At 40.9% G+C, this 23479-nt stretch overlaps 1 protein-coding gene across 1 annotated transcript in view; it reads right to left on the reverse strand.

The window, feature by feature from the left end:
• Positions 1-788: 788 nt before the first annotated feature.
• COL6A3 (collagen type VI alpha 3 chain) overlaps positions 789-23479 on the reverse strand; it is a 119024-nt gene continuing 96333 nt past the window's right edge. Inside the window, exons 41-47 of the mRNA XM_066630984.1 lie at positions 21583-21861; positions 18114-18194; positions 12065-12235; positions 11898-11948; positions 7952-8038; positions 2455-2625; positions 789-1558 (exon numbers count right to left, since the gene is read on the reverse strand). Of these exons, the coding sequence (XP_066487081.1) occupies positions 1518-1558; positions 2455-2625; positions 7952-8038; positions 11898-11948; positions 12065-12235; positions 18114-18194; positions 21583-21861 (881 nt within the window). The 3' untranslated portion in view covers positions 789-1517. The remainder of the gene's footprint in view (positions 1559-2454; positions 2626-7951; positions 8039-11897; positions 11949-12064; positions 12236-18113; positions 18195-21582; positions 21862-23479) is intronic.

The following is a 23479-nucleotide window of genomic DNA, read 5'->3' on the forward strand; positions in this document are numbered from 1 at the left end:
CCTATTCAATGTGCGCTGGCTCACTGTTGGCATGCACTGTCACAAACGTGCATGTTTGCAGACCCTAGTACTGGTGGAGTGCCAGTGCTAGTCCAGCGCTGGCCAGCGCTGGGCTAGCGCCAGTGGAGCACTGGAGCTCCACCTCTTGGTGGTTTCCCTGAGCAGTGGAGAGGTGGGGGAAGGCAGGGAGGAGGTGTTCCAGGGCGGGGTGAGGTGGGCAGGGAGAGGGTGTGGGAGAAAGTGAGACAGGGCTTCTCACAGGGTGGCAGAGAAGTGGGACCGCTGGAGCAAAGGATCCTGAGCCTCCATGTCAGGCCGTCTGCCCAACACAGAGGCTCTAAATTCTGTGCTGATCCTCAGGTTGTTGTAGAACTGAGTAGTCCCATTGTGGGGCTACTCACTTTACTCAGGGGAAGGGGACAAAAGCGGCGGCGGCTGCCTGGGTCATGCTGCCATGCAGCAACCATTTTTGGCACTGCTGCAGCCCCGCGCATTGGGCAACTCAAGATTGGGCTGTAAGTCCAGCACCAGAACCACTACACCATCCTAGTTCACTAGTCCTGTTCCTCAATCGATGAACACATAAGGAAACAATCAACTTTAGGTGCAAAATGTAGCCCATGTCGGGCTTCTGACAACTTGCCCTGTTTTTTGAAAGCCTGACTAGTGGGCAGCCTTCTGTTGGGTCATAAGCTACCTTCCTGCTTGAATCTTTTTGTAGAATCCCTCTTTCCATTTCCCCCACAAAAACAGTAAAAACACACACCTGAGGTTTTCAAAACCACCATTAAACTTTATTTAAAAAGTTCTTTTGTATAGATTTTTGAAAACAAAACCACAATAAAAATAGAATTCCCACCCCTGCAAAAAAAAAAAAAAAAATTATAAAACACACAACATTAGAGGATTGCCGAAAACATTCTACATCATGTTTTAAAAATTCTTCAACTCAGTCGTTGGTCCCAGCAGTGCATCTGTACTAAGAAATGTTGCATTTTTTTCTGGTTTGATTGATCACATATGCATGAAAAGAGAATTAGTATAAAGTCTAATCCAGGAAGAATAAAAACAGAATGAAAAATTGGACTGCTTGTGTTTCAGAACTGACTTATATAAGGCTTTCCATCTAAAGTTATGCTCAGTTACAGAAATGATAAAGCAAGTACATAACAGTTGCAGTGATTTCCCCCCCCTGTTATTTTCTAGTCTTGCCTAAAATAGGCATAAAGCCAAACTCCAAAGGAAACTGTAATTTGTCGGACAAATTTGTGGTGGGTAAATATTACATAATGTTGAAGGTACAGCATATATCCCAGACATGTTTAGCATTTAGTCCACAAACAGTTTAGCACCATATTGATAAAGTCGTGCAGCAAAACACTTTCTTCATGGTTTGCTTGTAAAGCATGAAATAGCACAGTGCAAGGTAGTCTATACCCTTAGCTTCTACGAGGGGTATGCTGGCAATGGCTGACTCCTGGTTCTCTTAGAGGTATGTGTTGATGTTTTGATGTCATTTAAGTGCCTATTGTCTTCGCAAAGCCAGGATTGATATGAGCTGAAAAAGCAATAATAATTCATTAGGATTTCAGAAAAAGAAAGTCTGAAAAACAATATTGTCTTATGACTTCATGACAGGAACATGTACAACCTTTGTGGGAAGAGGCTTTGGCAATACCGCCCCTGAAACCTGATGCCCAATGCAAGACATCATATTCAGATCCAGTTACTAAAAACTGTCTCTTTAAAACAGGTATAGTTTCATGCAGCTCAGGTATGTGTATAAAGTAGATTATGGTCTACCAGTGGGCTTCTAAGCTGATTTCTGGTGGAAACCGTGGCGGCTGTTGGAGATGGACTTTGGAAAAAAAGACTGCTCAAGACTATATCAAGCCTTCAACACATCAGTCACTATTCAAATTCATAGGGTGCTATGAACAGTTTTTGCAAGGTCAGTTCTCATTGGTCCATGTAATTCAGCTCAGGATAGCAGTAATCAGCAAATAACCTTTTTGGCTTTTCCCCTGCAATACGTTTGAAAAATATTCCACCCACAATCCTTTTCCTTTCTAGCTTGTCCCAAAGTTTCCACAGTTCTACAGTAGCTCAGGTATCAGTTTGAGAATAAAGTTTGGAAGATGGAGCACGCCTATGAACAAGTACATTTACATAAATGCTTTGTCTGCATCTTGTTTTTAGTTTGCTTTGGAACAGAATCCAAATTTTGTTTTGACACAATTGCAAACAATTCTAACTAGAAATAATTTTTGCATAACATTTTACATTGGGGAACATGAGAATAGCTTGCATAAGCCGGAGTAATCCTATGTAATGCTGAAGATTTAGTCCATACTGTTTAGATGTTCTTCAAGTAGCAACAGTTCCATTGTGCACATCCTCACTCGTTGTTCCCTCTTTGAAATAAGGCATGCCACAAAGTAAGTCACTCCTTACCTGAAAGGCAGGTTTTTTCACAGTCTGATTGTGTGTCAAATCTATTTTCATTTCCACCACAGCCACTGTACCAGAATCTAGCACAGCTTTTGGTCTTTAGGTCAAAATGCCATTTTAGGACAAAATTCCTGCAGGTTCCATCTTCTCTTTCCAACTGACATCTATCTGAGACTGCAAATCAACAAGCAAACAATCAGTTTACAATCTGTACATTTCTTGTGACTCTCCTCCACTCTGTATGTTCGAAGTTGAGTAAGAAGATAAAGCATTCCTTCAACAAGCATGCTTATAAGACAGTGACAAATATATAAGGTTTTATGTCGATATCCACCAAGTGCAGCATGCAGGATTAAAGGACAACACAAGATTGTGCACAACAATAAAGAAATCGCCCCACTTAATTATCAGGACCCCTGTTTCCACAAGAACACATAACACAGAACTCACAGGTGCATGGCTAATTTAGAAAGAGGGGAATATCACTTCAAGATCCTGTACTGCTAACAACTACTCTTCATCTCTTTTACATAAGCAAAGAATCTTATGAGTCCTGTTCATACAAGTTAGAAATCATGATACGAATGTACGGATAATGACTAACAGGTTCACAAACATGAGTGGTGTGACTCACGATTAAGGATTATTCTGAAATACAGTACACTGCATTCTAGCACTATTATTATACAGTGGCCGTTTTTCACTGGCCCCAGTCTTCTAATAAGAGATTGGAACACTTGTATGTATGGTAGTGTGTCACTTGTCAGTAACTGAGCACTCTGCAAATTTGTATGGCAGCCAAGACAGTAGGCCTGCTGAATATCCAATAGAATATTAAAATCTTTGTGATTGCCAACTCCATCTGTAATGACTAAGAGGATACAATATTAATATATAACCCCAATAAATGAAGAGAATTATTCTGAAGCATAATTATGAGGATTCTATTGCTCTGATCCAGAAATCTGGGAGTGCACAAATGCTTGCTGATCTCTCGAGCACATAGGCACTCCATTCATTTCAACAGAGGAAAGTGATCAGCACTTCCCAGGAAGAATCTTCAGACCTCAGTTCCCTCCCCTGAATGAATGGAAAGCAGGGGTGATCCATCCAAATATCAGCATTCCAAAACCTAGCACAGATCTCTTAATTGGGGCATCTGAGTAAATTCTACAAACAAATGGGAAAAGAAATTCATTTTTAACATGCTTTAATGTTCATATAAAAAAAACTTTTTGTGCCATGGTGTGATTGCTGACTGTCATTTCCATACCGCCTATGGGTGGGGTCACCCAGTCCAATGCTGGCCATGTGGTCCAGTCACTACCCAGCTGACTGGTGGTGCCATATAATCTGCCCCCTCTCTGCACTGACTCGGCAAGATTCTTGGAGGCTCACACTCTATTTCATGTCAATAACATCAATGTAATAATTTCATGACTTGAAATTGTGCAGGTACATCAATTAACACATCCCACTGTGGTCATACATGTGATGGTACAGGTAGTGTCAAGGCCGATGCAGTGTGTCTCACCAGGTTGCCTAACAGAACTCCAGGAATCCACAGCCTAGTCAGGAGTTGTACCTGCTAAGTAATGTATTCCTTGTGGCTGAAGGCATATTTTAAACAAGACTGTTTAAGCATGTGCAAAACTATGAAGATAGAGTCTAAGATCAAATCTGAAGCACCTCTAATTTATACTGCACATATTCAAGAAAGGAGTGGAGAGAGTAAAAGAGAATGATCCCTTGGTCAAGGCACACCATTTAGAAATGGCATGCTCCTATAAGCATGTTTCCCAGGCTGCAGTCTGATGCACAAGATATGCAAAGAAATGGTGTGCATTTGTTTCACAAAACACAACACCCTCTCTAAGGCTTGGAATGCAATGAAGTCAGATGTACATGAAACAATCTTTTTCCAGTCTCGAAACACACTTTTGGGCAACAGATTCATTGTGTGTTTATATTCTTTAAAAACAGTTGCAGAGGGAAAAACATGATGAAGCTAATAAATACTTTCAAGAGCTTGCATTGAATTCTGGACAGCATGTTGAAGATATGGAAGTAGGCAATATGTACTTTTTAAGGGTACATACTCAGCATCTGCGGGGGTTCCATTCCCAAAACTCCTGCGGATGCCAAAAATTGTGTTAAATGAAATCAATTTTTTTCAATGTCCCTTTATTCAGCAGTTTAAAAATAGCCTCACTTACCATTGTAATGCAGGAGAGGGGCAGCAGGTGGGCAATCAATCAACAGCTTAGTTTCAGTTCACTCCAAGGGGAGCGACCCCCTCCCTTCCCCCGGAACACACAACAGAATGCAAAGAGAATGCAAAGTGGAGGTGATAATCACTTCAGCTTTGCATTCTTTTGTACGTGTTCCAGGGGGGAGGGAAGGTTTGCTTGCCTCAGTGTGAACTGAGACTAAACTGTTCTAAGCCCCTGGAGAGAGAGTGATTGAGTGGCCTGTTGCCACTCTCTTGCATTACAATGGGAAGCAAGGCTGAGTAAAGGGACATTTTTCCTTTAATTTAAAGGGCCTTTCTCATTGCATTGACATAAAACTGTGGGTGAAAAATTCATGGATAATTAGGTTATACCTGTAGTTTTTTAATGAATACTAATCATTCTATATTTTGCTTTCTATCCACAGGTTTCAAAAAAAAGTTTAAATGTGCTGAGCAATCGCCAAGGCAAAGCTGATTGTCACTTGAGTCTATTCCACAGATGTCCCTGCCACTAGGAGTAAAAGTCAGCAAGCACAGAATTTCCTGCTGTACCCAGGAATTTTTGGGTCACTGTACAGTACCCAAAAATAAAGCCAGAATTGGCCTTCAAAATTCAGATCTTCATGGTACTTAATTTTCAATTGCTTGCCATAAGCTAAGGACTTAGTAAGAAAAGGGGTCTTGAATGTGTTCGATATAGTAAGAAACAAAGGAAAAGATACTCTGATATCCAGAAAAAAGATGGTTGATATCCTGATCATTTTATAAATCTTTCCACTATTCTAGAATTTTAAAACAAATGGGATGTGCAACAACATCTTTCAACCTCTTTCAACCTCTTTCAACATCTTTCAACATCTTTCAACCCCTGGGGCATTTGGTGGGCCGCTGTGAGATACAGGAATCTGGACTAGATGGGCCTATGGCCTGATCCAGTGGGGCTGTTCTTATGTTCTTATGTTCTTAACCTCTCAATTCTAATGCCCAATTGGCTCAAGTAGGCCAACTCCCCCCTTCTGCTATTATTTCCCCCCCCCATTACACACTTTAGCATTCCATGGCTCCTGAGGATGACTGAGCATGCTCAGTTCACATCAAGCTGGGTTTTTATTTTTCCTTTTCCCTTTTTCTTCTATTTACAAATGTTTCTAGTTTTGGGTACCTAGGGAGTCCCCCAATGATGCAGAAACCATGACCTTACTTATGGCTGACTTTGTTCACTTGCAGTCTGATAGGCCTGAGATTGCTGTTAGTTATCCAGAAAGCTTATCTATGCATTAGCAACAAAATGGAACTATTTTGGTTCTCACATCAAACTGGCTTAATATGAGGTCATTGGAAGTTTAATAATTCCTTTTCCACTCAAACGCTATTACTATTTTCATCAGTGCCTATCAATTTTGCAGTCTTTCATTTCTTTGATGCCCAATTTCAATTTTGTCTAGATATTTTATTTTGTATCTGTGGAAGACAGTCTCTTCTCACCAACATGGCCTGACTGCTTCATCCCGGTTCTGCAAGTGTAGCTTCCACACTAATGAATGATCATAATTGATCATAATCCTCACTAAGGATGTGCGAAACTTATCTCTCCGTTTCTATGGATCTTCATTTTCTTTTGTCCCATCACCTTTTATAAATGTTTGTGCATTCAGCTATCAATTATCCCTCCCCTCCAACCCTGAATGCAAGTCAGACAGGATCAGACAGAAGGTAGATTCATGGTAATGGTCTGTGCTAGCATAACTGCATATTCATGCAAGAAATCAAACCTGCCAGATTATCATCTTTAATCATAATATAGACATCTAATACAAAAGGAGTAATCATCACACAGAGATACTCTTATGCAGGATGCTTTATATTACCTCCAGGCAATGAATACTTAGCCATTCTATTGATCAGCTTCTGAGAAAAGCCAAAAGGAAAGCCATCAAATTCTACCAAATTCTGCTACCACCAAATTCCATACACAAGAGAGTTCAAGTTCATCTGTGGCTTACTGAGCTTGCTGAGATGTTTTTGAGAACTTGTCCAAATATCACTTTATTTTGTTTATCTAAACTCTGGATCATTCATTCAAGTAAGTACTTGCTCTTTCTGTTTGTTCTTTTCCTCCCCAATGAACTAAACATTTACTCATTTTCCTCCCCAAAACATTTTCCTCCCCAATGAACCAACATCTGTACTCTGTTGGGGTTTCTCACTTCACCAATTGTTAATACGTACAGGTCTACTGTTCTTTATCAAACAAAAAATTAACTAGCAGTCAGGAGAGTTTCAAGTAGTTTAGCTACCTTGGGCTGCAATTCCATTCACTTCTATTTTCTGGGAATAAACTCCATTGAAACTTTCTCCTGATTAGACATGCGTAGGATTGCACTGTTGATTCCACTCCACATTGAAGCCAATTTCATTAGATCTGCAGCACAATCCAATGCAAGTCTATTCAGACTTAAGTTTAATGGGGCTTACTCCCAAGAAAGTGTGTATAAGATTAAAGTCTTAATCAGAGGTAATGACAAACTCATACTTCTGTCCAGGAAATTTTTTTGATCACTGCCTTTGTGCTTTTTGGCAAAATTTAGTCTTACACAGGTCTTCATTTTTTCACATCTACTCATTTATTGTTGCCTGCATACGTCACTGTTTATGAAGTTTTATCCATTCAGAGGGATAATCCATAAACATATGAAGCTGCCTTATATTGCAACAGATTACAGGTCTATTTAATCCTCCAGTTCTGTTTCCTTGGACTGGCAGTGGCTCTTCAGGGTTTCACACAGTGGTCTTTCCCAGCCTTGACAATCTTCTTCATGGCTATGCCCAAACTCCATGCTAAGATCTTTCCCTTTCTTTGATGGCCTTATGTCAAAGTGATGGAACTCTGTGACAGATAGCAACAGACATCTTTTTTCAGGAAGCTTTTCACCTCTTGAGGTGATGGTTTTAAATCACCTTGGTTCTCTAGGTTTATCTATCACCCCTTTGCTTCTATTCTTAAATTGCCTAAGTTATTAAATTGTATTGTTTTAGTACTGTTGTGAGCTATCATGAGCACTTCTAAATAGAAAGGCAGGATAACAGCAATGTCAATAAATGCTACCTGTTTCTTTTAGCTGAAACATTCAGGGGTTGAACCTGGGACCTACCACAAGCACAGCAGGTGCTTTTCCACTGAACTATTTTTGCGCTTTTGTCCAACTTTTTTTGCTACTAGTTTTTATTTTTTTATTTTCAGTACATATACTTCCCTTTTTCTCATACCTGCTCTTGCTACCTTTTTTGCTCTGCTTCCCAATTTCCTTCTGGAAAATTTCCTCGTGGGTAACCTCTTCTTGTGCACTTTCTGTCCTGTAAATGTTGAGACCAGTTATTTTACTATAGATTGTGCAACCTAGTAGTAGGCATACACAACCAGAAGTCTGGATAATGATGATTTTAAGTCAATGCTTCACTGTTTCATTGTGTGTCCTTGAAAAGAAATGGTATAAATTCTATGCCTCATTTTTCTTCACCCACAACAAAATGACTCACACAAATAATGGACATTACTGGAACGCCATTAGCTATCCTAAGCCCCTAGTATTCTATCAACAATCAATGTTCTTCAATAAAAGTCAATAATTAATATTTTATTGTAATTTCCTGGTGTAGGTTAAATCTGATCATAATTTATGTTTGGTCATGTTGTAACCTGATGCCTGGTTATATTCAGATAGGGCAGTGGTTCCAAAACTGTGAGCAGTGGCTCCTCAGGGAACCATGGAAATCAACCAGGAATCCTCACAAAAAACCACTGCCCTATACAATGGTGAATTCTACAATTCAGAATTGTAGTCCTAACAGGGAGCCACAGCCAGTGGTCCAATAAGTCAAGGGAGCCACCAGTCAAAAAAGTTTGGTAACCACAGTGATAGGGGATATTTTAGGCCTGCACTTTAGGTGGAAGTGTTCTGTACAGTAGGCTTTCTGTTCTTTCATCAGTTCTACACACTAGCACTCACCCCATGCAGAATTGGCTACAGTGTCAGTGGATAATGAGAAAGCAAAGAGGTGGATGCAGAAAGTTCTTCCACCTGCTCACTCTCCCATTCTGTCATTCATTGAGAGCATTTGCACAGGTTGCACACAGGCTTATGACACTGTTCGCAAATGCAATGCTTTCCATTTTGACTCGTTGCCTACCTAGCCCAAGTTAACCCCCTGGGTTGCCACATTTATTTGCCCTGCAAATGCTACTGTGGGTTTGATTTTTAATATGAGCCCCTGGGGCTCAGTGCTGTCCTGAGAGGGAGGTTTTTCCCAGACTGCCCTCCCCCCCCCCCTAGCCTGGGATGGTGAAAGCAATGAAAAGCTATCAAGGTTCTCCTCAATTCAGCTGATGGTCAATTCAGTAGAAGGAAAGTGTGGAGCAAACAAGAAAGGGTACATGCAGGCTAGCCACTAGATGCTACTCCCCTCAATCAGCCTGCTTGGTCTCTTCTCCTGACAGAAACATGATCCAGAGGATTAGTGTTTAGAATATTGTTAGCCCACCTTCAGTAACATTATTTCAAGGCTACTTACAAATTGAAAACAATAAATATGTCCTAAATATTATGCTGCAAATCCAGAAGAAGTCTGAAAGTCAAAGTTTGATGATAAAAAGCAATGCAGTAAGTGGAGTAAATAAAGAAGTCCTTTTAAACCATTTTCCCAAATAAAGTTAGCTCTCAAAACTCTGGTGGGACCAACAAAGAGGTCCCAGTTCAGTGGAGTCCCAGGGAGAAAAACATTAAAAAACAAAAAAAAGCTACTAAGCCAGGCGAGTTAAGCGCCTCCAGTAATGGAAATTTCAGAAAAATCCTATTGAAGACTGCAAATTAAGGTTCCAAAACATGTTTGGTTTTTGCGATCTTCTAGAAAGCAACACACACACACAAACCAGTGACCATGAAACCCACCATTTCATAATGAAAATGGCAACATTTCTGTTAATATAGTATGAACAATTCAGGACAGCTCTGCATGTGACCTTTGAGACAGAAGGAGCGGATTTGATTTACTTGCCCTGCCTCTCCTCCTTGTCTGCCTACTCCAGGACTAAAGTGCAAGCCTGTCTTAGACCATATTATCTGCTTCAGGTCCACTGGATCTTTGTCTATCTGCTCCAAAATCTGATTTGGGCCCCACTGTTGCTCCTAACCCTGCTGGACTCTAATAGACTCTTGGGACTTGCTATAATTTTTTAGACTTTCTTTGGACTGACATTTCAGTCCTGAACTCTAACTAAGAAAAGATTCACCAGGTATTTTCGCTGAGCATTTCTAGCAGCGCTATTCTCAATAGTGGGGATGGGGAGGGGTTTCTCCAATTCAAAGGAAGACAATGCAAAAACAATGACACAATAAAAGCAATGCTTATAAATTAGCATTGCTTGTACAAAAATAAGAACACATAAGAAAGTGATTACGTTTGTTAGACTGAAGATAGCACAGTGGAGTAATAAAAATTACCAATCTTACATGGAAAGATGGAAATTCTTTTACCATAAATTATTGTTTTTCAACATGATCTGAGGGCAGTAAAATCCAGGATAGCACCTGACTATAGGTGATAGGGCCAACTTCTGACTCCACCAGGGGAAGGAGCTGTCCATTTTCTCAAACCTAAACTGGGTCCCTCTCCCCATTAAATTACTCAAAATGGAAACAAAGTGCTTCATTAACATGAACCAAGAGCACAAACACAAAAACGGCTGCAGGTGCATGTGGAAGAAGACACAGACAAGGTCTGGACGTATCCACCTGCCACACACCTAGGAGTGTGGCCCAGACTAAAATACTATACTATTTTAGTACAGTATATAGTATATACCTATAGTAATAGGTACATTGCCTTCTGAACATGGTGAAGAACAAGAATTTACATGCAGAACAATTCTCTTTCTATCCATGTTCAGAAGGTATGACAGAACAGTACCTTTGAGTAAGCTTCACAGAAATGTTGGACCTAGGGCATGTTGCAGAATTTTGCAACCAAAAGTAACATCTGCCAAAGCCCAGAGATCCATCTTGTAATCTTGTTGAAACTTGAAAAAGCTGCTAATGTTTCTCTCAATTTTCTGAACTGAAAGATATTTCCTGAAAGGGAATCTTCCTCACAGTATTGTACACTTAGGGACCAGTTAGGGATCAATTTGTGCAAATCTTTCCCCATTTAGTGAACAAGATTAAGGGACCAATCTTATCTGACTTTCCACTGCTGATGCAGCCGCAGTGCAGCCCTGAGGAAAGGGAACATTTGTTCCTTTACCTTCAGGAGGCCTCCATGATAGCTTCCTCAGGATAGCTTCCTCAGGATGCAGCAGATGCCCCATTGGTATGGCTGCATCAGAGCTGGAAAGGCAGCAGCACTGAGACCTATGAAAAGGAAGAACTATTCTGGGCATATAAAGGAGATTTTGTCCATGTGAAACATGGCAAATAACTCCCAATTCCAAAATACCTAGCGTTGAGGATTACCTAACATAAATACATACCTAACATATGTTATCCTTATGGTAGGATTACCTACCATAAATAAACATAAAGGATTACGTTGAGGCTAACATAAATAGTGTTAAGCATGAATTCTTTAAGGGGGACCTTTGCCAAAGGTTAAAACTTTAAGCAGGGAACATATCAGAGCAGTAAGGCCTCTCCACCACATTGGAGAGTGGTGTGTACAGGGCAAGAACTTTAATGCACTCTTGAATAGTCTACATATGTGAGATGTGAGATTGAATTCTTGTCCATATGGCATGAAATCCTATTTAATGTAGAGACCTCTCCTTATATGGTGCTAGTACTCAGATTCTTTTATAAACCAATATGGAAAAAGCCCAAGCACTCCTTTAGCTGGGAAACAGTTTCTATTTGAACAAGGTCATGAAAGCCTTCCAGATGGTATTGTGTACTCTGTTGGTACAGTGCCCAGGTCTAATCAAGAGTTGTATGTTAACTGAGGCCCTGGCCTAATAGCCCTAGCACGAACATTGCTTTTCTTTGTGTGACAGGATACATGCAAATAGAGATGGTCAAGCATGGAACATTTGCAGCAAGGCAGCAAAGCAGCACAAAGGTATGTTTTAGGATTATATTTGGCCAGTGGCCATGGCAAAGCTTGCAACAGATAATCCAATATAGTGTTGAGCGATCAAAAGCAAAATCCTCTCAATGACTCATTTTACCTGACAAGTGACTTTTCTCAAGGACAGGTAGCTGCATGACCCCCTCATCTGCTGTAGAGAAAAAGTGTGTGGAGTTGGTTTTTAAACTATGATTTCTCTTCTCCTCTTAAACTTTGCTTGTCAATATTTGAAAGTGCAAAATGGGTTAACCCTCTGTGAGTACTTACATGGCTTCAAGCATCTGCTAATGCAGTCAGCTTCTGTGTCAAATCTATTGGCATTACCGCCGCACCCACCGTACCAAACCTGGGTGCAGATCTTGTTTTCGTAGTCAAAGAACCACTTAACCTGATATTCCTTGCACTGCGTGCCCATGTCAAGATCCAGTAAGCAAGGATCTGTCAAATTTGAATTTCAAAATGTGCAAATGTTAAATGATTCTGAAAAAGTTAAAAGTTGCAAAATAAGAAAAGAAAAAAGCATAGAAAGCAAAAACAAAAAAAGCAGTTTTCAATAGCACAAATGAAATGAAATGAAGCTTGATTTGAAATACCATCTTTCTTCCGATACTTTCCTGTACAGTACAACCCAGGAAATAATGATTTTGCACTTACTTCTAATGAAGTCATAAACATGCCAAGCAGCCAATGCATGCATCTTAATATTTTATTCTGTTTATTTTTCTGCAAGGATTTGCTGTAAAGGTGCTAGACTTGTACATGCCTCTGCAAGTCATTAATTAGGTGAATTCAATGCAGTATAGCAGTCAGAGGCAAAAATTAGACCAGAATCCTTTTTTGGCATATATTACACATACAAGAAAAGAAAAGCACCTAGTCACACCTGAACCTAGTCACACCTGAACTTCCTTCTATGCAGGTCCATTGCCTGCTGCAAGAAGACTACCACCCAATTTACATTCTCTGTTGAGATATAGGAGAATCTTAGCAGAACATATCTTTAACATATAGGAGACCTTAGCAGAATCAGGCAACCCCCAATCAGTTCTCATCAAAGAGTTCAGATGTCTTGAGTGTATCTCAGCATAGAGGTGGCAGTACAGAAAGACGTGGATGATGGTCTAAATATTATCCAATCCACATGGACAGCGCCTATCTGCATAGGGCAGTGATTCTCAAATTGGTGTCACAATCTACCAGCTTGTGTAAAGCTTCCCCCATCCCTTTAAGGGGAAGGGGAAGGCAGCGACATAATCCCCAGGAGAAAGTTACTCAGAAACATGACTGAGATTTACTCCTTAAGTAAATCTTTGCAGGGGAGAGTTAAGGGTAGTGACACGATCCATAGGATCGCATTGCTATGAGAGGCGAAGAGGGGGTGCTTTTAGGATGGCAGTGTGAAGTCCAGGATGTGTGGGGAGCCCCATGCAGCCCTGTACAGGGCTCCCTGATGCTTAGAACATTCAAAAGGAATGACTGAAAAGTACTTCCAGTTTCTAGGAGTAGCTTTTCAATCACTCCGTTTGAACATTCTAAGCGTGGGGAAGCCCTGAAGAGGCTCCTTGCATCTCCAGGACTTTGAGCTGGCCATCTGTGAGTAAAACCCCCACCCCCCTCGCCAGCCTTAGCAAAGTGTTCTTGGGGATCTTGTTGCTGCCCTCACCTGCAAAGACTTATTTAGGAAGTAAATCTCCCTAAAAATTTGAGAATTACTGGGCAATCTTGGAATTTCCCAGGAAGAACAGCAGATGACAGAACAATAAAATGTGCTAAACAAAGACAGAGGCAAAAATAAGCATAGTGTGTGTGGGGGGGGGAGGGGAATGGTATAGCTGCCAAATTGTACCCATGTGAAATTTATGAATGGTTTCCTAAATTACAAGCACACTGTTGTAAAATATTTTGCTATTCTTGAGCATCCCCCAGTGCAAAGATGATGACCACAGCATATTATTTTTCCCTCCCCATAAGTTACGGATGTGCTTTCCTTAGGGATCTTTGAGTTGCACCCTGGTTCTGTTCTGGAAGTTTGTCCAGAAGTTGGAATGGACACAGGTCAGAACAGCTCAGTCTTGCTGGCTCACTGCTGTTATGCCTATGTAAAAACACCAGAACAGACGGACTGCACCTGCACAAAAACGCTGACATGGCTGCCTGTAAATAATTTTTACAGGGATGCAGTGTATTTGGTCCCAGTGTATTTGGTCCCAGGGATGCAGTGTATTTGGAGACCATTGCCACATTAAGATCACATTAAGATCATAGAATGGTAGATTTCCCCCCCTCTGTCTATTGCCTCCTATGTCAAATGTTTGATGGTAAATTTTTAGGGGCTGTGTGTGTGTGTGTGTGTGTGTGTGTGTAAAGTTTCTCCTGTTTTTTGTCTGTTACTCTGTAACAAACTGTCATGTGATTGTATATGATTATCAGTTATGCACATTTACCAGTTAATTCCCATTAATGCCAAAATATATAGCTTTACACAACTATGTTGCCTACAGTAAAGCTCTACAGTAAAGCAATTCCACAGCTACTTTAGTGAGAAGCCCATGCAAACTGCATGGGCAAACTGCAAACTATCCATGCAAACTGCAGCATGAATCCAAAGTCACATGAATTCATCCTCAGAGCATTTTCACATGTGGCAATGAAAGTACCACTTTTAGCCTCGCTCACACTAATGCCTGTCAATGCTGTCAATGCAGGATAGAAAAAAAGAGCTCTGTTATTTAAAAAAACCTACATTCTGGTCAATGCAGATTTTACATTTGCACTAGAAATGCAGATGAACCCATTTAAGCCTCTTATGTGAAAGCACCTTTGGAAGCTTGAAATATTTGGATTTCTCAATATATGCTACTGTATTAATCTTCAGCCACCGGGTAGATGGGACTCGTTAGCCTGGGAAGGCAGCTCATCTGAGAGAAGGAAAACTCTGATCCCAAACCTCCACTGCCTTGTGGCTACATCCAGTTATGGAAAAGGCTTCAGGAGTCAACCTCGAGGCAAAATCTGGAGCCCTGAGACAGTTCATGGCTGAACACAGTCATGTTCTGGTAACTCCTGCGACGCTGCTGCAACTGTATTGACTTCTGCCTTTCCACTGGACCATTTCAGCGATGTGGAGAGGGGGGATTTGCTGCATGGGTAACAGTCTATCCTTCATATCTACTTTACCCAGGCTTTGCGCACTGGAGAGGACACTCTGTTCCAGAGCCACCATTCAGAGAGTGATACCATAGTCTTCCAAGACTGAAGGATGCCAACTAACTAACTAATCTTCATACATTTCCTGTATATATTGTATGTCCTATGAAGAGCTACTATGGCTCACAGATATATATTTTATTCAATTTTATTGGGACAAACTACACATTATGACAAATGCATATCCACAGCAAGCCAATAGAAGTTTGTGGGTTCTTTATAAAAAAAAGTGTGAATGGGACAATGGTTGAGATTGAAACCACAGTGGAAAGAAGTCCTAAAGTTCCCTACCTCATCATGATTTTGTCCCATTTTGTGACCCATCATGAGATATTTACAAAAAACAGTAAAGAACAAAGGGCCATATACAAATGGGTACATTTGGTTTGGTCATTATCCATCCTGTGGCTCTTTTGCAAAGAAATAGCAAACAAAGAGTTAAAGAGTCTGTTTAGTGCTATACTAGTATCACAGACAGATGAGAAAAAGTACCAAGTGCAATTATAATTAAACACATACACACACATTGAATGACAAAGACAAATGAATGAACATGGTAAGACACTGCAGAAAGCATTCCGTGATCAGAGCCAGAAGTGCCATACTAAAAACAAACATATAAACTCACAAGCAAAAAGACATCAAACTTGACATCCATCACAACTAGGAAATTGGCTTCTATTATGTTATAATAGCATTTATATATGCTATTATAACATATGTTATGTTATAAATGCAGACTTGACGAATGGTCTGAGGAAAAACATTTTCATTGGAGTGAATTCAGCTTTTTGGTCCCAGCTCTGAAAATCTTAATATTTTCAAAATTGGTTTTTTACCCTTTATGAAGCATTTGTTTAAATAACTTCATACAAGGACAAGATATTCAAAGCAATGCTGCTGGATAGCCCTATTTAAAATGTTCGAAGGAAGTGATATGGAATATATCAAAGCCTTCACATGTCACACATGGTGAAACTAGTGAAAAAATTTCAGATGCTCCTGCAAGTTATAGTTCTTCTTAATGGCCTGCAGCCTGCAGTCACTTAAAACTTGACTCTCAATTTTGTGTCCAAGAACAGTTTCTTACTGTTAGCCTAAACTGTCCAAAACCTCTGCAGATTGGCTCAGACCAGAATTGTTTAATATACAGCTGAAGTTACAGTAATTGGAACTGGACAACCAAAACAATTATATGGCTTTGAGATTTGAAAATTATATGTGGTATGAGTGATTACCATTGTGTAAAATGCTCATCATCTTTACACAACTAGACTGTCAACATAATAACTGCAACCATCATGTTTTAAAACAAGAGGATTCAATCTCAATTACTTCTATCTTGCGTTATGTGAGGATCAATCCTATGGGCAGACAAATGAGATTGGCACCACAGCATACCAGAACTGAAGTTCTAACATATGTTTCAGTTTGATAATATACCTTAATTCCTTTGTGATTATTAAAAGAAAAACGATAGATTATTTATATTAACAAAACAATCAGACAGTCATAACAAATGTTAATCACAATGGATTATCACAATGAACCACTAATGTGTTGGGACAAGACACAAGAAACCAGACCAGTAACAGAACTTTGAATATGACGCAGATTTACACAACAGTACATTTTCCAATGAGCCACAGGAAAATATATTATCCAGTATCCCCTGGAAACATTTCAGAGTTGCTTCATTGTATTCATTGTATTCATTCAGAGTTGGTCATTGTATTATGCAAAGTTTTGCTGTTGCCTGCTCAGGAGGATGTCAGGAGGATCAAAATACAATTGTCACTGTCAGGAGGATCAAAATACAATTCTCATTAAAAGGGAACGACGACGAACATGCTGCTGTTGAGGATGGGTCTATTTTTGCAGCCATGAAGATGACTAAATGACCTGGAGCCCAGTCACTCTCTCTCGCAGCCTAACCTAACTCAAGAGCACAATCCTATCTATTGCTAGCACTGGCAGAGCAGCCGGCACAAAGGAGCTGTAAAGCATTTTTGTGATGACTTGTAAGCAGGCAGTGCAGGGTAAGGCCTGTGCTGTCCTGCTAGCAGTGTATCTTCACCATAGGCAACCAGTGGAGGTGCGCGGTCCCCAGGACAAACAGAGCTGAGATGGTTGGAGAGCAGTACTGGTGCAGCAAAACCCTCCACAAACAACCTTCTGAGGCCATGTCAGGCTCCCAACATGGGTCAACTGGCAGCCCCACGCGTCACCAAGGAGGACACCAGGACCCCCCCCCCCAGCTTCCCTTCCTCCATCCACCCCAGCCACCTGAGTAGGAGACTTGGATCAGTTTCCCATAGTGGCCTCTACCTGTCTTTTGGGTTCTACATCACCTTTAGACTTGTATATTAATTAGCTTTCATTGGCTCTAGCCTAAGGATTCCCAAACTGGTGAGTCATGACTCACCAACCATGGAAGCACTTAAGGTCTGACCCCTTCAGGGCAGAAGGATTGCAGCAACGAGGTCCCCCAGATTTTGCTGCTGCCGTGGAATGGTGGTGGGGGTTGTGGCATACATGAAGCCTCTGCAGGGTTCCCCAAGCCTGGAAAATAAAGAAAATAGTGATTGGAAGTCACTTCCGGTTTCTGATCGTGAAACCAGAAATGACTTCTGATCACAATTTTCTTTATTTTCCAGGTTTGGGAAGTCCTGCGGAGGTGTTCATGGGGGTCCCTGCACCCCCTGGACCCTGCCACTGGCTTCAGGTAAGCCAGAAACTCCCCTCTTTCCTCAGCAGCAACACAATCCTGGGGATCATGTTGCTGCAATCCGCCTGCCCCTGCAAGCACTAAGGAGGACTTTGGGAACCACTGCAGTCTAACTGAACACTTCACACACAGTTCAGTGCCAGATCTCCCTTATTTTAAAGGCTTGCCCCATATTTCAGAACATCAAGGTTTTATAGAATCTCTTTTATTTGCACATGCTACTCTCCTGCATGAAATAAGTGTTGCCCTTTCTTTCAGGTAATATTACACCAAAGTCTCCCTTACTTTAAAAATCTCTGTCTAGGAGCCCAGCTTAAAACGACAGAATACAAACAATGTAATATCCCACAAGGAAGAACCTTTAGGACCATGGGGACATACCTGTTTCAGGTTTTTCCAGTGGCTCAGTCTTCATCATCAGATCAGCTGCTGCTGAAGGTAACTTGGGCAAAGGCATACTCTCTGCAGAAAAAACCCCCAAATAATCAGAGACAAGGTAGTCCAAAATTTAGCTAATTAAGGGGGAAAAAAACATCCAAATCCCCCCCATCAACTACTTCAGGTAGTGTAGTGAATACACTAGTGTATACACAAGTGAATACACTGTGTATACTGTGAATACACTTGTGTATGTGTACTTTTAACCTGAAGCTACTGGCTAAAGAAATGCATAGCCAGGATCTGGAACAGCAATTACTATTCCTAAGAGACAGACTATGTTCCATTTATTTATTTATTATAAAAATACATTCATAAATAATAACTGGATGGGACACAATTCAGCATATGACAATTACAAAAAAATAGCACTCAGGACATTTTTGCTTACATAAACATTTGAAATTAGTATTGGTTTCCACTGGGAAAATGAGTAATGGATGACAAAGGAGCACTGGCATAGCTAGAGGGGGGGCGGGGCACTAAGTTTTGCAGGAAGCCTCATTGCGGAGTGCAAAGGGCCCCTCCCCTTGGGAGCCATTCGCCTCCGTTTAGCCTCACCGCAGCATGCAAGAAGCTTCTCCCCTCCCCTTTGGAGCCATTTGGGGGGCAAAACGGAGGCGAATGACTCCCAAAGGGAAGGGAAGGGGCTGCTTGCATGCTGCAGGGAGGCTCCCTGCAAAACTTAATGCCCCACCCCCTCTAGCTACGCCAGTGCAAAGGAGTGTTGTATTCTGCAGCAGCCAGAACAAATAATGATATTTTCAATCTAGTTGTCTAGAGGAGATAATTCCTACTCAGAAGTGCCTCAGACACACTCCACTCCTGTGGAAAACTAAAGTCCTCAAGAAGAAAATAAGGATTTCTTTATCCATCAAGTTTCATAAGGATTTCATAAGAATTTACTTCTAAAGCAAAGGTGATTATTCCTAATGGCATGGGCCATTTCTGCATGGCTCCACCCCATTCCAGCAACATCAGTTTGGAGAAGTCAAGTGAACTGGAGACTATGTTATCTGTTCATGATGTTGCAGTGCAGTGATGTTGACAGCAATTCCAGCATCAGCCTCCTAGTGTTTACATGGTTCCTTCTAACAGACATTATCAGAATGACATGGAATATGGCAAATTGCCATTCACTGATAGTGGAAAGTAAGAAGATACATGGCTGCATAACTATAGGGCAGCCATTTTCAACCTTTTTCAGCTCAGGGCACACTGACAAGGCACTAAAATTGTCAAGGCACACTACCAGTTTTTTTACTTACATTAAATTACTGATACAATTACATTAAATTACTGATACAAATACAAGATACAATAAATCTTGAATTAATTTATAAGTGCCGCCGCCTAAGGAGGTACGTGGGGCGGCGGCAAGAAATAGGGCCTTCTCAGTAGTGGCACCAACGTTGTGGAACTCCCTTCCCCTTGACTTGAGAATGGCTCCCTCTCTTGAGACCTTTCGGCGAGGCCTGAAGACCTAGTTGTTTAACCAAGCCTTCTGACGTTATGGCCTTTTTAACATCTTTTATATATCTTTTAGTTGCTTTTTTACAGGCCCGATTCCTCTAAGAACTGCTGTTTTATGCTCTTTTATTCTGACTCTTCTGACTACTGTTTTTATGGGTTCTGCTAATGTGTTTTTTAATATGTTTTTATCTGTCTGTGAAATTATGTTTTAATCTGTTTTATATGTTGTTAGCCGCCCTGGGTCCCTCTGGGGAGAAGGGTGGGATAAAAATAAAGTTTTATTATTATTATTATTATTATTATTATTATTATTATTATTAATATTAATAATAATAATAATAATAATAATAATAATAATAATAATAATAATGCAATTAAATCATGACATGACAAAAAAATTGACAAGAAGCATGGAGAGGGAAGTATATGTGGTTTCTGAAAAGGAGGGAAAATCCTATGTTCAAATTCTTATCAAAAGTGCCAGAAAGTGTTGGCAAAGATAGCACAGGTTGATCACATAGAGGAGAAATGTGGGTGAGGGGCAGCTAGGAGACATGATTGAAACAAGTGCAGGATTAAACTGGGGGTGGGGGAGAGAGAGCGAGAATGTGAGGTAAGTGATTTTGTATCTTTGGAAGGTGCGGACAATAAGGGCCCAATCCTATCCAATTTTCCAGTGCTGGTGCAGTTGTGCCAGTGGGGTGTGCACTGCATCCTGTGGCAGACCGGGCAGTCATTGGGGCCTTCTCAAGGTAAGGGAACATGTGGTCCCTTACCATGGGGCTGCCTTGTAGCTACACTGGAGCTCAAAAGTTGGATAGGATTGGGCCCTAAGACAGTTGCTAACTGTGATTGTGAGATTTGGGGGGGGGGAGAAATATGCCTGGGTAAGGGGGTGGGGTAGAAGAGGAGAGGGAAGTGCCAATTGCCTGCTTGTGTATTTGAGAAAAAAGAGTGCAACCAAAGGCCCAATCCTATGCATGCCTGCTCAGAAGTAAGCCCCATTATAGTCAATGGGCTTACTCCCAGGTAAGTGTGGATAGGCTTGTGGCCCAGTGCCCTTCCTCTAAAAGCCCCAAAGTACAGGGAGGGTCGCTTTGGGGAGTTGCAGGCAAACTAGCAAGGAAAAGGACCCTTTTCAGCCAACCAGTCCTTAGGTTGGGGGCCTCAGCAGACTCATAGCAGACACAGCTATGTACCTTCTTCTCACTCACTCTGCAGCTCCCACCTTCTGGCTCCTCCAGGCGTCTCTGGTTGGCCAATCAGCAGGCAGGCAGGCAACAACCAACTTCATGCCCAACCCTATGTGTGTCTACTCAGAAGTAAGCCCCATAATAGCCAATGGGGCTTACTCCCAGGAAAGTGAGGATAAGGTTGCAGCCCGAGTCGTGCAGGAGCAAGCTCCAAGCGGACTCTTCAGTTGCTGTGTGGGATGCAAAGCAGCTGTGACCAGCCCCTTCGCTGGTTGCTCCGTTGCTTGTGCTGCCTGTTGCGGAAGGTTCAAAGCAGCCGCTTCTCCCGCGCGGCTGCTGCCTGCCTTCTCTGATCCAGCAGCACACCTGAGGCAGCCTCACGACACACCAGTGTGCCACACCAGCAGCTGAAAACCGCTGCTATAGGGTCTTGATGTAAAACCAAAACACTTGAATAAATTGTCAGGGAAAAGGACTCCAGTGAGCTGAGACTTGTTTCTTGGTCCAACCATAGTGGGATGGAACGTTGGGAATTAATGTTTATGCAGGAAAATGGTTTAAAGCTCTGAATAAAGGATTGTTCTAGTGAGTGTCCATTACAGAACGTAGTCCTGCCTTGCAAGGCCCTGTTCAAAACACATGTTCCACCATTAGAGTATTATCAAGGTATGCAAAGTTCTCTTTTTTCTACACTGGAAACAAGAAAGGAAAAACTGTGCACTGAATGTCTACATAGTCTTACTTACTTGTGCTAAATGTTCCTCTGTACGTTGCTCTGGCCTGTGCATTATGGTAACCTGTGACAAGGACATGGTATTTCTGCCCACTTCCAAGGCCTCCAATGACCCGTTCAGTGCCAGTCAGGTTGAGCTTCAAAACTATTGAGTGGTCATGTGCTGAGGTGATTGTGATATCATAGACATAGACTTGCCGAGGTTCAGGGTTCACCCACTGTAGTTTAGCACTGTTCTCTGTGATATCTGTTACCCGAACTTCACCTGTGTGAAGCATTTTTTCAGCAATCACTGCTGAAAAAGAAGATAGTATGAGGTTTCAAAGAAGAACATTGAGGTTTTTAAATAATTAGTTTTTGAGTATGATTTATAATCGAAAAAGAAAAACAAAAAGTTAAAAACTCTCAGTATGAACAGAGTGAAACCTTACAATATAAGATTCATATGGCATTGACAGAAGTATTTCAACAGGCTGCAATGGAAGAACAATTGTAATTTAATTGCCACAAAGCATGAACCAACTTAACTTGGATGGTAAACGTATTTCTGTTTCACAGTCTTCTTATACTCAGTAGAGATTCTAGTGTATCCTGTAACTTGGTATTTTAGGCTTTTCTTTCCACATTAGGCTGCTTATCCACAAAAAATATTATTTTCCTCTCATACACAACTAGTATGTCAGGGAGTATAAGCTAGAATGATATGCTAGTTTTCTGTATGGAGGGAATTATGAAGGAGAATTTAATCATGTGAGCACCACATATAGCCTACAGCAGGGTAGTCCAGAAACAGATGTATCATCAGCTATTTATAACTTGGTCTTGGACACATACTTTATATATTCATTATACTGGCTTTTTGTATTTCGTTGGAGGTCTTCAGAATTTAAAATGTCCCATGTTTAAAGATTTGTGGCAGGGAGAAGAAAAACAAAACCTAGGTCAAACTCTACATATAGTAACAACAAATCACTAAAGATCTGAATACATACAAAAGAATGGTTTGATTTCCCTATAATTAAAGCAGGGGTTCTTCAGCCATTGGACAAGGGTATATGAACTGAAATTCATATTTAGGTTTTGGCCCACAAACCATTTAACCTAATTTGTTTGAATTTTATCAAAATTGGATCATCACCCAAAATGAATGGAATTCACTCAGCTGAAAGCATCCAAAGAAAGGCTGAGGTTTCAACCCTCTCCACACTTCTGGAGAAATGTGCACAGAATAGGACTACAAAAGAGTTAAATAAAATAATTTTATCTACATATTTTACAGAGTTTGGGGCAGATCGATGAAAGAACATTTCCTGAGCACTTGTTGATGAGAGTTCTGTGGAGTTCTAATAAGAGTTCTAATAAGTATAAAGAGTTCTAAAGAGTATAAGAGAGTTCTAATAAGTATAAAACATTTATCTTGTACAGAAAAATTAAAGCCTTATGGTTATACCACATGAAGGAAATGTATCTTCAGAAATAGTAAGGGTTCATTGGGTCTCAGAAATGGCCTTCCCAATAAGATCGTTGAGGAGCAGGTCCTCTGAGAGGAATTTTATCAGGGGGCATAAATTTTCTTTTGGGTTCCTTCCCTTCTCAGATCATAATTTCATATGATCATGATTTCTATGAATTATGATATATAAAACTATGTAGGCTTACACAAAATGTAAATGCTGGTCTTCACACAATATATGCAAACATATTCTGAGATTCCAGAAATTTCCTGATGCTCTCCTTTGGTTCCTGGACCCCCTCTTTAACCCTGGGCCCAGGTACAATGTACCCCCTGCACCAACATCTTGTGGGCCCTAGTGAGGATGATGGGATCTTGAATGAAGGTGGTTGCAGAGAGAATGAATGCTTAATCCTTTCCCCTTCAGCTGCTTTGCTGCTTAATATCATCTTCCCTT

The sequence above is a fragment of the Tiliqua scincoides genome, chromosome 1 (assembly GCF_035046505.1).
Source record: "Tiliqua scincoides isolate rTilSci1 chromosome 1, rTilSci1.hap2, whole genome shotgun sequence".
In the NCBI taxonomy this organism is placed as follows: Eukaryota; Metazoa; Chordata; class Lepidosauria; order Squamata; family Scincidae; genus Tiliqua; species Tiliqua scincoides.